Source organism: Trematomus bernacchii, unplaced genomic scaffold (genome assembly GCF_902827165.1).
Source record: "Trematomus bernacchii unplaced genomic scaffold, fTreBer1.1, whole genome shotgun sequence".
In the NCBI taxonomy this organism is placed as follows: domain Eukaryota; kingdom Metazoa; phylum Chordata; class Actinopteri; order Perciformes; family Nototheniidae; genus Trematomus; species Trematomus bernacchii.
Genome location: NW_022987903.1, coordinates 52,014 through 64,553, shown reverse-complemented (window position 1 = coordinate 64,553; position 12,540 = coordinate 52,014). Strand labels below are relative to the sequence as shown.

Here is a 12,540-nt window from a genome sequence, read left to right as displayed (position 1 = left end):
TCCGTGTTCACATTTTCTCTATGTTCTCTGTGTTCTCTATGTTCTCTGTGTTCTCTATGTTCTGTGTTCACATGCTCTCTGTGTTCTCCGTGTTCACATTTTCTCTATGTTCTCCGTGTTCACATTTTCTCTATGTTCTCCGTGTTCACATGCTCTCTGTGTTCACATGTTCTCTGTTTTCTCTATGTTATCTATGTTCTCTATGTTCTCTGTGTTCTCTGTGTTCTCTGTGTTCTCTATGTTCTCTGTGTTCTCTATGTTCTCTGTGTTCTCTATGTTCTCTATGTTCTCTATGTTCTCTGTGTTCTCCGTGTTCACATTTTCTCTATGTTCTCCGTGTTCACATTTTCTCTATGTTCTCCGTGTTCACATTTTCTCTATGTTCTCCGTGTTCACATGCTCTCTGTGTTCTCTGTGTTCACATGTTCTCTGTTTTCTCTATGTTATCTATGTTCTCTGTGTTCTCTATGTTCTCTGTGTTCTCTATGTTCTCTGTGTTCTCTGTGTTCTCTGTGTTCTCTATGTTCTCCGTGTTCTCTATGTTCTCCGTGTTCACATTTTCTCTATGTTCTCCGTGTTCTCTGTGTTCACATGCTCTCTGTGTTCTCTGTGTTCACATGTTCTCTATGTTCTCCGTGTTCACATTTTCTCTATGTTCTCCGTGTTCACATTTTCTCTATGTTCTCCGTGTTCACATTTTCTCTATGTTCTCTGTGTTCTCTATGTTCTCTGTGTTCTCTATGTTCTGTGTTCACATGCTCTCTGTGTTCTCCGTGTTCACATTTTCTCTATGTTCTCCGTGTTCACATTTTCTCTATGTTCTCCGTGTTCACATGCTCTCTGTGTTCTCTGTGTTCACATGTTCTCTGTTTTCTCTATGTTATCTATGTTCTCTGTGTTCTCTATGTTCTCTGTGTTCTCTATGTTCTCTGTGTTCTCTATGTTCTCTATGTTCTCTGTGTTCTCCGTGTTCACATTTTCTCTATGTTCTCCGTGTTCACATTTTCTCTATGTTCTCCGTGTTCACATGCTCTCTGTGTTCTCTGTGTTCACATGTTCTCTGTTTTCTCTATGTTATCTATGTTCTCTGTGTTCTCTATGTTCTCTGTGTTCTCTGTGTTCTCTATGTTCTCTGTGTTCTCTGTGTTCACATGTTCTCTATGTTCTCTATGTTCTCTGTGTTCTCTATGTTCTCTGTGTTCTCTGTGTTCACATGTTCTCTATGTTCTCTGTGTTCTCTGTGTTCTCTGTGTTCACATGTTCTCTATGTTCTCTATGTTCTCTGTGTTCACATGTTCTCTATGTTCTCTATGTTCTCTGTGTTCTCTATGTTCTCTGTGTTCTCATGTTCTCTATGTTCTCTGTGTTCTCTATGTTCTCTGTGTTCTCTATGTTCACATGTTCTCTATGTTCTCTATGTTCTCATGTTCTCTATGTTCTCTATGTTCTCTGTGTTCTCTGTGTTCACATGTTCTCTATGTTCTCTATGTTCTCTGTGTTCTCTATGTTCTCTATGTTCTCTGTGTTCTCTGTGTTCTCTATGTTCTCTGTGTTCTCTGTGTTCTCTATGTTCTCTGTGTTCACATGTTCTCTATGTTCTCTATGTTCTCTGTGTTCTCTATGTTCTCTGTGTTCTCCGTGTTCACATTTTCTCTATGTTCTCTGTGTTCTCTATGTTCTCTGTGTTCACATGTTCTCTATGTTCTCTATGTTCTCTGTGTTCTCCGTGTTCTCTATGTTCTCTGTGTTCTCTGTGTTCACATGTTCTCTGTGTTCACATGTTCTCTATGTTCTCCGTGTTCACATGTTCTCTATGTTCTCTGTGTTCTCCGTGTTCACATTTTCTCTATGTTCTCCGTGTTCACATTTTCTCTATGTTCTCCGTGTTCTCTATGTTCACATTTTCTCTATGTTCTCCGTGTTCACATTTTCTCTGTGTTCCGTGTTCACATGTTCTCTATGTTCTCATGTTCTCTATGTTCTCTGTGTTCACATGTTCTCCGTGTTCTCTATGTTCTCATGTTCTCTGTGTTCACATGTTCTCTGTGTTCTCTATGTTCTCTGTGTTCTCATGTTCACCTGTTCTCATGTTCTCCGTGTTCACGTGTTCTCCGTGTTCAGTGTTCTCTGTGCTCACCTGTTCTCATGTTCTCATGTTCTCCTGTTCTCAATGTTCTCTGTGTTCTCCGTGTTCACATGTTCTCTGTGTTCACCTGTTTCTCATGTTCTCCTGTTCTCCTGTTCTCATGTTCACCTGTTCTCATGTTCTCAGTGTTCACATTTTCTCTATGTTCTCCGTGTTCACATTTTCTCTGTTCTCTGTGTTCTCTATGTTCTGTGTTCACATGCTCTCTGTGTTCACATGCTCTCTGTGTTCACATGCTCTCTATGTTCACATTTTCTCTATGTTCTCTGTGTTCACATGCTCTCTGTGTTCACATGCTCTCTGTGTTCACATGTTCTCTGTGTTCTCTGTGTTCACATGCTCTCTGTGTTCTCTGTGTTCACATGCTCTCTGTGTTCTCTGTGTTCACATGCTCTCTGTGTTCACATGTTCTCTGTGTTCTCTGTGTTCACATGCTCTCTGTGTTCTCTGTGTTCACATGCTCTCTGTGTTCACATGTTCTCTGTGTTCACATGCTCTCTGTGTTCACATGTTCTCTGTGTTCTCTGTGTTCACATGTTCTCTGTGTTCACATGTTCTCTGTGTTCACATGTTCTCTATGTTCACATGTTCTCTGTGTTCACATGTTCTCTATGTTCACATGTTCTCTATGTTCTCCGTGTTCACATGCTCTCTGTGTTCTCTGTGTTCACATGTTCTCTATGTTCTCTGTGTTCACATGTTCTCTATGTTCTCAGGGTGCAGCAGGTGTCTCAGGAGTACCGGGCCGACCTTGTGGCTCAGATGGAGGAGAGGCAGCTGATGAAGATGTAGAGGCAGATGATGAAGATGTAGAGGCAGATGATGAAGATGAAGATATTTGGGGGGGGGGGGGTGATATATAAATGTGATTACAAAGCAAGTCTCTCGGTTTCTACATTTATATAGATAAATAGATACTGTTCTATTATTATATTAATTTCATTATTATTATTCTAATAATTATTCTAATAATTATTATTGAATTATTCATAGCTATTTTTTAATGATCATTTATATTCTCAGTGGTTTTATTTTCTCTCTTAATTACTGTTACGTTCCCTCCAAAATCTAGGGGTACGAAGGGGAGTAACAAAACACAGAACGACCAGCACGAGAAAAAAGAGAGGAAACTGATCTCTTTGTTCACACATGAGATTTAATCCAACAATAATGGACAACCAGGTCCCACACAGAGACCCAAGACGACGTGCTGCACCCATGCAGCCAGAGGAGAAAGGGAGAGCGACTGCAGCCTTCCTCAGGTCCTATATGGAGGCCCTGATTGGGGATTGGGAGCACCTGGGAGAGAGGCTGCACCTGGGGACAATCAGGCTGCACCTGGAGAATCAGAGGGAGAGAGAGAAAGACACACACACACCCACACACACACCACGGCATGTAACACCCCCCCCCCATAAAACCAAACAAGTGTTTGGCCACAGTTACCAAAAACACTCAGACTATTGGACATGAATCGTGACCCATTGTAATCGTAATCTCACCCACAGTACCGTACATCGGCCACCACCTTATCTGCTCCCCTCTTGTGCTTGATGACGATATTGTAGTCTTGGTGCTGGTCTTTTGACTTTTCCGTAGACTGCTTGGAAGCTGCCACCTGCTGCTTCCAAGCTACACACCCTGCCACTAGATGACCAGGATCAAGACAAAAGAAACATAATCTCTTGGGACCTCGAGTTCTGGTCAAAACACAACCTGCAAACACCTCCGGATGAGTCTGAGCTAGGTCACCACCTGCAGCACCAGGGACTGAAACGTCTACAACCTCAGCAGTAGGATACACTTTACCCCCGGCTATATCGTTACCCATTATGAAATCCACTCCGTCGACAGGAAACTTGGGCAGCACAGCAACTGGAAAGAAACCAGTAGCCAGTTTAGACTGTACCTGGATCTTGTGAAGAGGTGCAGGCACACAACCCATCCCAATACCTCTTACCACCGCACTTGCATCACAGGCAGACTCAGCACTCAAGGGCAGGACACTGGCAAGAATGAACGACTGTGAGCCACCACTGTCTCGTAACACCGTGACCTGCCGCTGGTCCTCCACCTTTCCTGACAGAGAGACAAAAGCAGTAGAGATGAACGGTTTCAAACACTCATCAGGCCCTTTGTTAACAGTGGCCCGTCCACTACGACACACTGCTGTAACCAATCCCACCCCTTCTGGGTGCTTGCCAGCCGCTGTCTGCTCTCGCTTCCAACCTGCACAGTCTGCTATCACATGACCTGGGTCATGACAAAAAAAAAACACGCTCTGTTTAGCCTGGGATCTAACACTGGAACACTGGCACAGGGGACGTAATTGTCAGGAGCTCTACGATAAGTGTCTCGCTGAGGAGGATCACGCTGAAAGAAAACGCTCTTGTGTATCAGTGCAAACTCGTCTGCCAGAGTGGCAGCCTGCTGAAGGGTAGTTACCTTCTGCTCGTTCAGGTAGACTACCGTACGCTCAGGCACACAGTTCTTAAACTCCTCTAACATCATTAGCTCACACACTGAAGTAATGTTGTCAGCTTTACAAGCTCTACACCACCTGTCAAAGAGGACTTTCTTCTCCCTCGCGAAGTCCACGTAAGTTTGGCCAGAAGTTTTCATCAGGCCGCGAAAACGCTGCCTGTAGGCCTCAGGCACAAGCTCATATGCCCTGAGAACAGCACCTTTAACATTCTCATACACTAAACTATCCTCGACAGAAAGAGAAGAGCAAGCTTCTTGAGCCTTGCCGACTAGCTTACACTGTAAAAGAATAGCCCACACGTCTTCTGGCCAGCGCAGAGCAGCAGCAATGCGCTCAAATGCACCAAAATAGATCTCCACCTCTGATTCACGAAACACAGGGACCAAAGAAATATGCCTACTCACGTCGAAGGAGGCAGCAGGACCAGAAGATGTAACGGCAGAATCACCCCCCCCAGCTGCCTGAAGCTCTAACTGACGCATCCGGACAGCAGTGTCTGCCTCCAACTTCCTGATCTCCAACTTCCTGATCTCCAGCTCCCTCCTGACATCAGTGTCTGCCTCCAACTTCTTGATCTCCAGCTCCGACTTCTTGATCTCCAGCTCCGACTTCTTGATCTCCAGCTCCAACTTCCTGATCTCCAGCTCCAACTTCCTGATCTCCAACTTCCTGATCTCCAGCTCCAACTTCCTGATCTCCAGCTCCAACTTCCTGATCTCCAGCTCCCTCCTGACATCAGTGTCTGCCTCCAACTTCTTGATCTCCAGCTCCGACTTCTTGATCTCCAGCTCCGACTTCCTGATCTCCAGCTCCCTCCTGACATCAGTGTCTGCCTCCAACTTCCTGATCTCCAGCTCCGACTTCCTGATCTCCAGCTCCAACTTCCTGATCTCCAGCTCCCTCCTGAGCTGAAAATCCCTATCTCGCTCCTCCTTCTCCCACTGTAGACGAGCCATACGCACTTTTACCCTGGCATCTAATTTAGACCCCGTAGGTGAGGACCCTGCCGAAAACGAGTCCAACTGAGGCATGTTGAAAAGTGTTGCCTGTTCCGTAGCACTCTGAAACACCTGGAGTAACACCAACGCGGCCTCCACCAGGAGACTCTGCTGCTACAGCCCCGGCCACCGTTCCAGGAGATTCCACTGAAGTAGGCAGACTCAAAACCCCCTGTTCAACTAGTCCGGTTAGCACCATAGCCTTGAGTTCACTTTTAACAAGAGCAGAGGAGACAGAAACGTGATAATGGTCAGCAACTAACCGCAAATCAACCTTCCTACACCAGTCTAGCTGACCCACAGAAGGACTGGCCACAAACTGCTCCAAAACAAAAGCCATCCTTATCAACGGCTACTTACAATTGTTTTTTGTTTTTTTGTTTTTTTTTTAACAAACTTCCCCAGATCCTGCCTACCAAACTTCCCTAACTATCTTCTGGAGCGTGCCGGGCTCGAGCCGACTTTAAAGGCAAACATCAGCGGCCGAAACCCTGAAACGCCTGCCCCCAACAGGGAATAAATCCCCACCCAGGATTACCCCGAAAATAAAAAAGGCAAAATAAAAAACGAGTGCCTGAAGGAAAGACACTCCCCTATCTAAACTGAGGAAGCTTTCAAACAGCAAGAGACTTCACAGCCAATGCTACCAAACACAATATCAACGCTAAACCACAAACAGATACTCACTCTTTGTCTCAAAGATCGGACGAGCCCCCATTTGTTACGTTCCCTCCAAAATCTAGGGGTACGAAGGGGAGTAACAAACACAGAACGACCAGCACGAGAAAGAGGAAACTGATCTCTTTGTTCACACATGAGATTTACTTCAACGATAATGGACAACCAGGTCCCACACTGTAAAAACTGTTGCTTTGGTAAAACTTAAAAAATATGTGTCAAGCGATTCCAAGCAATTTTAAGAGTTTAGTCAATTTTTGAGTTGGTGAAATGTACTTTTTTTAGTTTTCCTCTACTCAAGAATGTGTTACTTTGCTAAAACTTAAAAAATATGTGTCAAGCGATTCCAAGCAATTATAGGAGTTGGGTAAACTCACTAATGTGATTTTCTCTGCATATGAAAAGATGAGCCTACAATTCAAAGCCCAGATATTAAGTGTAACCAATGCAAATAACAATCTGCTAAGAACCACACGAGAATAAAGTAAATTATAAAACACAATTGAGTTGCCGGATCCTATATACGACAAACTCTTCCTGATTTCAATCCAACCCTTTAAATATTTGATAGCATTGAAACATTGCAGATTAAACAAATACATTAAAAAAGGGAACATTATTTCAAAACAGTTGTCATAAAAGAGTAACAAGTTTGTTTAAAAGCACAACACATGAACATCCATGGAGACACATGGTTATTACTTGATGGTTATAACTGCATCTGGCTCTTGGGCAATGTATAACTTCATGCTGTGCATCACGAGCCTGTTGCACTTCGACCTCTGCTGTTCCCTGTAAATACAAATAAAACACTAAATTGAGTACAAATCAGGACACACCATGTGTTTTCCTCAAAACAAAAATCAAATCCGTCTTGAAAACATAACGAGCCAGTTTACATTAGCTGTTAACAGACGGTAACAGAGGTGCTATTCACATGCATTACAAGGGGTTTAAGCCATCAACAAAAAGGCTGGTTTGCAAGAAAATGAACCAAATAGTCATGATATTGATATAGTTCATAAAATGTCCAACTCCTTCTTTTTAACCCCACCTCATGCTCAGAGATGTATATAAAGTGGCACATGGGTCCTAGAATAAAAAGAACAGACGATTATTTCAACTTTTATCTTGATAAGTGAGAGCGCAGGCCAGTCTACATGAATGCAGGGCAAGGCACGTTTCTGTCCAAAGGTTCCATGATGGAGTCGATAATGTTTTATCACTTTGAGTGGTGACACTAGTGCTGCATAGTTTACATCTCCATCCCAGCTGTGATTCAAACAATAGAAATGGGTACGTTTACCTGATGCTCATTATATTAGTATGTAAACATAACACGTCTTGAATTAACCTCTGAAACAACTTTAGTCTGACACACTCAAGGGCTTACCTAATGTGAACCTGAAGTCCATAGCAGGAGGCTAAATGTCTTCAAGAGGAGGTGGGACTGTTTTCTGGTGAGGCAAATGAAAGAACAAAATAGTTACATGATGACAATGTAACAATCATTTCAGTAGAATTCATTAAAACATCTTTAATTCAATTAATGGAATCAAACATTAAAACACAAGTATCATTTAAAACGGTATTGTATTTATATACATTTATAAGGATGGCATTGTTAGATACCAGTACAATTCCATGATTCTCTACACAGCAGATCCTAATTACTTCAATATACACTCCTTTATCTCGTTTGCATACTGTCTAATATCTACTTTATGTTGTAGTAAAACATCTCCTTAATAAAACTGTATTTATTGATATTTCTCGCTAAAGATTGCATTTTACTGGACTACATTGAACACATCTTGCTGACGTTATACATGCCTCCTCGCCCAATACACACTTTTACTGAATTGCGCCTGAATGCACCTTAACTGAAGTCACCTCCGTCTCTTTCTACTGAGAGCTAACGTTAACTCTCCTGCAGATTCCAACATGGATTTGCATCTATAGCGTTGCATAAGCATGAACAATATAGTTTGCACTTAATGTTGTATAATAACAACTCGATGCTGTAACTGCAGACTATGAGTTTAAATTGGGTACACTAAGATTGTTGAAAGATAATTCATTGCTCACAGTAAAACAAACGGCGAAATACATAGAGGAATTAATATCAAATAGGCGCATTAGTAACTTACTCTTACATAACCGCTGGGTTATAAAGTAGTAGGGAATAGTTTTAACGGAGGTATTTTACCGCACAACATGCACGGCAGGAGAGCCTCTGAGCCCCGAGGCGCATCACGGTGCCCGGGCCAACGCTTAGAGCGGCATAGGGGAACAGTTTGCGGAGTTGATTCTTAATGTGCTCTTAACTTAACCACTTTTAACAGAATTGCGTCGGTAAGCACTTGATGCAAACTTTGCCCAACAACTTTGCGTGAAGAAATAGACTACATGAGCAGGACAGGGCTGAGTCTAACTTTAACAGCAGTAATGGCGCTGGCATGCATTAAAATGTCGATGTTTCGTTCAAAACAGTGAATACAAGAAAAGTAAATAACACTTTCTAGTTAAAAAGCAGTAATTAATAACTCAGGTGGCATGCTTACTTGTTTGTGGTTTGAGGAGGATCCGACGCAAACACGTGTCCAACTGCTGAAGAACCGCTGCAAAGAGGAACAGGAAGTCTCACACCGCGGTATTCTCGTTTGAGGGCGTGGCATGACCGGTTTTCCAAAACGTCTTTTTAAAGAAAGTTCAGAAAATGTGATATTAATTTACAAATTAATGAGTTCTTAAAACATGTTCTCATTATTGCTTACGTGTTACTTATTTAAACGCACATTGAAAAAAAACTAATTTAGGGCAAGTAAATTACATAAAAAAATTGAGTTTTGTTGACTTCACCATCGGAACTGTTTTTACTAGTGATGACGAGATGAAGCCGAGGCTTCGGAGCGTGTGTCGAGTAATCGCCGAAGCTTTCTGTGAAGCCTGTGTCGAGGCTTGTATCATTTGGGGGCCAGTGACGTCATCGATGACAAACGAAGCCTCGTTTGTCGATACCACGTGACTGCTTCAGGAAGCGATTCAGATCTTGGCGCGAGCTTCTGACAGATAAAAAGCCATGGGATTCGATTCAAGATGTGTGATCCTTGTGAGAGGAAAACACTTGTCGTTTTGCCAGTTTTCGAACATATATTGCTTCTTTTGTCTTTATAGAAGGCAGCAGACATTTACATTTATTTATGTATAGATGTAACAACAAGATACTATATTGACACATTGTTTTTATTATTATATACAGTCATTTTAAAACACTTACTGGTGTAAAATTCTGTTCATACAGGATGACAAATACATTTGACATCTTTTACCTTTTTGTATCATTATTTCCAGTATTTTTAGTATGTCAAAGATTACAAATAATATGTGGCTGTTTTACACCTGTTCACCAACAGGGGGTCTTGTGAGCACATGAAGCCCATGATGAAGCTTCATGAGATGAACCTTTTAGCGAACCGATTTGCTGGAAAGCTTCAAAGCTTCAAAGCTTCATGAGGCTTCATCTCGTCATCACTAGTTTTTACAGTGCAGAGACCCAAGACGACGTGCTGCACCCATGCAGCCAGAGGAGAAAGGGAGAGCGACTGCAGCCTTCCTCAGGTCCTATATGGAGGCCCTGATTGGGGATTGGGAGCACCTGGGAGAGAGGCTGCACCTGGAGACAATCAGGCTGCACCTGGAGAATCAGAGGGAGAGAGAGAAAGACACACACACACACACACTACGGCACGTAACAATTACAATGAATAAAGAAATCTGATATAAATAAAATGCTTCTTCCTGTTTCATCTTCGTGTGTGTGTGTGTGTGCAGCAGTGCAGGGGTTAACCCTCATCAGGTGAGCATACCTGCAGAGGGAGCGGCTGGGCGGCTATGTGAATAATCATTATTACGTAATGATGGTTAATAAACTGTCACACACACACACACACTCTAATGTGAGGACTAACCCAGAGGGAAGAGAGATGGCCGCCGAGTATAACCCCTACTGCAAGGTAAAGGTCCTTTATCTGTCCACACACACTCACACACACTCACTCACACAGGTCTGAAAAGACGCTGTTGGTTCCCTGTCAGACGGAGGGAAGGGTTGTTGGGTGTAAAGATCAGAAGTGACACACACTCTCTCAATATCTTATGTGTTTTATTTATATTAAAGTGTGTATGTGAGGGCTACACACACACTCTCACACTGTTGGCTTCACCATCAACTGTCCTTTACTTATCTATATTATATAAACTTATCTATATTATATAAACTTATCTATAAACGTATCTAGGGTTAAAACATCCAAAATTGAGTTAAATCAAGTCGTGCGTGCGTGCGTGTGTGTGTGTGTGCGTGTGCGTGTGTGTGTGTGTGTGAACAGCCAATCAGATTCTGCGTTCTGTCCGGAAGTGTGTGTTCTTCGGCTGCCGGTGGTTTTATTTTATTTACGAACATTTTACGCGTCCCACCGGCTTAAGTTATCCCGGAAACTCCGCGTATTAATAACAGGGAAACACCCCCCTCCATCACCGGGAACACGGCTGCAACTACGCCCAACAAAGTGACCGAAACTCGGCGGGCACTCCTCTCGGGACACCTGTCCGCTCCGGGGAGAGAGAGCGAACTCCAGCCGGTCTGCTGCCCGGCTCTGAGCCTCTGCAGGCGGGGAGAGAGGAGCCGCTGAGCCGCCGCTGTCTGTCGGAGCAGAGAACATGTCCGTGAACGAGCTGTACACAAAGGTGAGTCCTGAGAGAGAGACAGCTCACCTGAGACAGCTCACCTGAGAGAGCTCACCTGTCTCACAGCTTCCTGTTCCCAGACCTCCATTAATCTAACCCTCGCTCATAGCCGTGGGAACATGTTTCAAATGGGGGGGGGGTGCTGTGGGGATGACACCAGGGCCGGTTCTGACCAATTTGCTGCCCTAGTCAAGACTTTAGCTGGCAATCAAAAACCTCTACAAAAGACCAATACACTACAAAAAGATAAACGTATTGACATGGTGGACAGCTTATATAAAACGTTTTTTAACATTTTTAAAGTAAAATGCTTCAATCTGGTGCACTTTGAGCCCACAATCACTAGAGACCTGATCTAGGGGGTACAACTCTAAACACCCATAAGAAAAAGATCGGTTTGCATTTTATTAATCAAATAAGTATGTGAACGCTTCCAATAACCCATAGCCAATAACAAATAAATGTAGGCTAACTTATTTTATTTTTGTGGTTCATTTATATCTTATTTTACCTAGTAACATTTATTTATTTATGCATATTTTTAAATCTCTCCAGTTTTAAACAATATTTTTGGTTTACTGTCCTATAGTATATGATTTCAAACCTGTTTTTATTTACCCTAATAAAGGAGTGAGTTTTTTGTTGTATTCATATATATATATATATATATTGTATTTAATCTTGTGGAAGTGCAGATCCCCTGTCCTCCACCAGGGGGCTGCAGCACCCTCAACACCCCTACTTCCCACGGCCCTCGTTTTACCGACTCGCTGCTCCTCAAACTTTAACCTCCCGAGACCCGGGCTGCGCGCCGCGGGGAAGAGACACCTGTTGTTGGGGGGTCTTTAACGGCTGTTTCTTCCTGAACCTGCGGTCTGTGTGGGGGGGGGGGGGGTCTGAGCCGGACGGTCTTCAGCCGGGAGGAGAAGCTCTCTGCGGGGGGGGGGCGGGGCAGCCGGAACTTTAATTTACATTTATCTGAATGGAGAGAGAGATCAGTAATAATAACCCTGCATGGGTTGCTTACTTCAGTGTTGTTTACATCAGTGTTGTTTACATCAGTGTTGTTTACATCAGTAATAACCTGCATGTGTTGTTTACAATAGATGATAATATGCCACAGGTCACACACTAATAAGGAAGCAGTTTGTCAATCCTCATTAATGATTCTAAATCCTCTTTATAATCCTGGGGGGCCATAAGGTGTGTGTGGGAGGGGGGTCTGGATATAAAGCTGTACTTCCTGTCTGCACCTCGGCCACAGGTGTGTTTACTGTGTGTGTGTGTGTGTGTGTGTGTGTGTGTGTGTGTGTGTGTGTGTGTGTGTGTGTGTGTGTGTGTGTGTGTGTGTGTGTGTGTGTGTGTGTGTGTGTGTGTGTGTGTGTGTGTGTGTGTGTGTGTGTGTGTGTGTGTGTGTGTGTGTGTGTGTGTGTGTGTGTGTGTGTGTGTGTGTGTGTGTGTGTGTGGTGTGTGTGTGTGTGTGT

At 43.3% G+C, this 12,540-nt stretch overlaps 2 protein-coding genes across 6 annotated transcripts in view; one reads left to right on the top strand and one right to left on the bottom strand.

Annotated features, from left to right (window-relative positions):
• Window positions 1-3,492: 3,492 nt before the first annotated feature.
• Window positions 3,493-6,809, bottom strand: LOC117470127. Of its 4 annotated transcripts, none has more exons than XM_034114692.1 (2): window positions 5,414-6,809; window positions 3,493-5,227 (listed from the first exon to the last, which is right to left on the bottom strand). In XM_034114692.1, exons 1-2 carry the CDS (start codon window positions 5,660-5,662, stop codon window positions 4,391-4,393), a joined length of 1,086 nt encoding a protein of 361 aa, XP_033970583.1. In that variant the 5' UTR covers window positions 5,663-6,809; the 3' UTR covers window positions 3,493-4,390. The 4 variants fall into 4 exon arrangements, with proteins under 4 accessions (XP_033970583.1, XP_033970579.1, XP_033970581.1 ...); XM_034114688.1 differs by having other exon boundaries at window positions 3,493-5,384; window positions 5,427-6,809; XM_034114690.1 differs by having other exon boundaries at window positions 3,493-5,419; window positions 5,465-6,809.
• A 3,438-nt stretch (window positions 6,810-10,247) lies between these two features.
• The window catches only part of myo5b (myosin VB), a 45,608-nt gene continuing 43,315 nt past the window's right edge, over window positions 10,248-12,540 (top strand). Inside the window, exon 1 of one of the 2 annotated variants that reach the window (XM_034114686.1) lies at window positions 10,248-10,323. In XM_034114686.1, coding sequence (XP_033970577.1) covers window positions 10,294-10,323 — 30 coding nt within the window. In that variant the 5' untranslated portion in view covers window positions 10,248-10,293. Of the gene's footprint in view, window positions 10,324-10,712; window positions 11,057-12,540 lie in introns of those variants that run through there. The other variant, XM_034114687.1, reaches the window with a different exon arrangement.